The sequence below is a fragment of the Benincasa hispida genome, chromosome 2, assembly GCF_027475165.1.
Source record: "Benincasa hispida cultivar pf3 chromosome 2, pf3_genome.v1.1, whole genome shotgun sequence".
Taxonomy (NCBI): domain Eukaryota; kingdom Viridiplantae; phylum Streptophyta; class Magnoliopsida; order Cucurbitales; family Cucurbitaceae; genus Benincasa; species Benincasa hispida.
In genome coordinates this window covers 64,055,506-64,058,319 of record NC_143479.1, presented here as the reverse complement: position 1 = coordinate 64,058,319, position 2,814 = coordinate 64,055,506, and the positions used below count along the sequence as shown (strand labels likewise).

General features: G+C 42.1%; 1 protein-coding gene across 1 annotated transcript; it reads right to left on the bottom strand.

The window, feature by feature from the left end:
• Window positions 1-773: 773 nt before the first annotated feature.
• Window positions 774-1,945, bottom strand: LOC150038074 (uncharacterized). Its single transcript, XM_090311131.1, has 3 exons — window positions 1,909-1,945; window positions 1,245-1,501; window positions 774-1,157 (listed from the first exon to the last, which is right to left on the bottom strand). The coding sequence occupies exons 1-3, from the start codon at window positions 1,943-1,945 to the stop codon at window positions 774-776; spliced, it is 678 nt and encodes a 225-aa protein (XP_090167257.1).
• Window positions 1,946-2,814: the final 869 nt, after the last annotated feature.

Here is a 2,814-nt window from a genome sequence, read left to right as displayed (position 1 = left end):
GCATTGTCTTCTATAGTCAATCCTTCTTGTACTGTCATTCTTAGTGATGTAATTTCTCTTTCCAAGGGAAGGACAACCTCTACCCCGTAAACGAGAGAGTATAAAGTGACTCTTGTAGGTGTATGATGAGTGGTGCAATAATCCCACAACGTTTCATCTATTTTTTCCTGCCATCTCTTTTCGAATTAGAAACAATTTTCTTCAGCATGTTGCACAACGTCTTGTTGAATGCCTCTGCCAACTTGTTCATGGAGGCATTATACATGGACGACTTGTATTACTTGAATTTGAATTTCTCACAGAACCTGTCCATCAAGCTATTGGAGATCTGTCTCTCGTTATCTATCACGATTCGATGGCAGATATCGTACCGATAAATGATGTGAGTGCGGATAAATTCCACCACATTCTCTTTCTTAGCTTCCCTTAAAGCGATAGCCACAACCCATCTTAAAAAGTAATCAATGGCTAGATATAAGAATGCCCTGCTAATGATTTAGGTGTTATAGGGCTAACCAGATCAAGCCCCCATGCTTCAAAAGCCCACGAGGCTATAGTCGAGTGCAGAGGCTCGGGCAGCTGATGAATGAAATTTGCATGATATTGACAAGCTTCGCACTTCTTTGCGTATTCCATCGAATCCTGGATCATCCTGGCCAGTAGTAACCCATCCTTTTCAATTGGAGCTGTAGCTTTGGTCCGGATTGATGTGCCCCGCATACGCCTAAATGCGATTCTTCCAAAGCCTTCGTTGACTCCTCTTTTCCAAGGCATCACAGAAATAGTCCTTCAAGGGATCGGCGGTACAAAACCCCTTTGTAGTAAATGAAATGCGTAGCCCTCCTTCGGATACCAGTTTTATGGAAAGGGTCCTCTAGAAGCCTTCCATGCTCAAGGTAATCTACAATGAGCTGCCGCCAGTCTTCCTCGTTGGTTAAGTAGACTAATATCGCATTCATTTCTTCACATGTGATCTCGACTAAAGGTACAACCCACCTTCGATAAAGAGATATACTAAGAGGTACATCATTCAGAACCGTCAAGGCAATATCCAAGTTTGCCAAAGCGTCCACCTTCTTATTTTCTATCCTCGGGACATGCTCCAATGTCACGCTTTCGAATTTACCCATCAACTGTCGAGCATAAATGAAGTAAGGCTGCAAGTCATCATGTTTCACATTGTACTAGCGTAAGAGCTGATTGATTATCAACTTTGAGTCACCGAAAATCTCTATGAAAGATACCCCAATCTCTAAAGCCATTTGGAGGCTAATTATCAAGACTTGGTATTCAGCGACGTTGTCTGAGCATAATTCAGCAAGCGTGAAGCTATAAGGCAACATGTGCTTTTCTAGAGAAATGAAGACGATACTTGCCCCCGTACTACTTCTCCGAGCCACACCATCGAAGAACATGACCCAAGGCCCCGTGATTTCTGTGAAAAGAACTTCATTGTCAGGCAAGTCTTCACTTAACTTCCAATATGATGGAACCGGGTGATCTGCCAAGAAATCGGCCAATGTTCATCCTTTAATCGCCTTTTGCGGTACATAAACGATGTCGTATTGCTGAAGCATGATTGCCTACTTGGCCAAATGCCCCGAGATAATGGGCCTAGATAGAATGTATTTGTTGGGGTTGGCTTTTGCAATTAAACGGACTGTGAAGGCTTGCATGTAGTGTCTCAACTTATCTATAGCAAAGAAGAGTGCAAGACACATTTTCTCAATAGAAGAATAGTTGATCTCAGCCCCGTTTAAGGTCCTGTTCAAGTAATAGAGAGCATACACTTTTCCCTTCTCTCCATATTGTGCCAACAATGCCCCTAGCGATCTTTCTTGCGCTATGATGTACAGTATCAATGGCTTGCCCTACTAGGCTTCTAAGACAAGCGGATTGAGCAAGTACCTTTGTATGCTATCAAAGGCATTTTGATAGGCCCCATCCTATTCAAATTTTTCTCCCTTTCTCATCAGTTTTTGAAAGGATTAACATCGCCCTACCAAGTTGGAAATAAACCTCTCGATGTAGGCTAGACGTCCTTCCAAACTTCTTAACTCGTGTAGATTCCTTGGCCTTGGCATCTCCTGGATGGCATCAATCTTGGATTGATCTATCTCTATCCCTCAATGTCTTACATTGAAGCCCATCAACTTCTCTGAGGTCACTGATGACGGGAAATTAGAAGTCAATTTTATTCGACAACCAAAATCCCATGGACGCGTTATACGATGCATGTTCCTAAGATATGTGTTAATAGTCATGCGTCGATGGTCATGCATTGGAATGATATTGCGTTAATGAATGTATGCGATGACAATGCATCTTGCCACAAGTTTTCTTGCGCTAGAACCAAGTATAATTCCAACGCAAGTTTTTCGGGTAATCTGAGGTCGAACACAGGGACTTGTAACTATATGTTTGTGGTGATGTACATGCAGTAGTTTAAATAAAAGAATGGAAGGGATGTTGCTAAGTTAATCCTACCCCTACTCCTACTCCTACTCCTATCTAAAGACAATGCAATGAGAATATACATGAGAGGTAGAGATACGACAACACTTGACATGAAATAAATGTATGGCAAAATAGATAAAATGCGGAGATGAATTCATTGCAACCCTTAAGAGTGACCGCAAGGGCAACTTTAGTCAACGCAAGCCATGCGATCATGCAACCCACATACAATAGCAAACCACCTCTCGGTGTGCATACTACGGATTCTAATGCTAGAACGCATGCAATATATGCAGTCTACAGGGCCTACACATAAGCCTTTATTCCTATTTATGCGATGACAAAAAGACATCCACA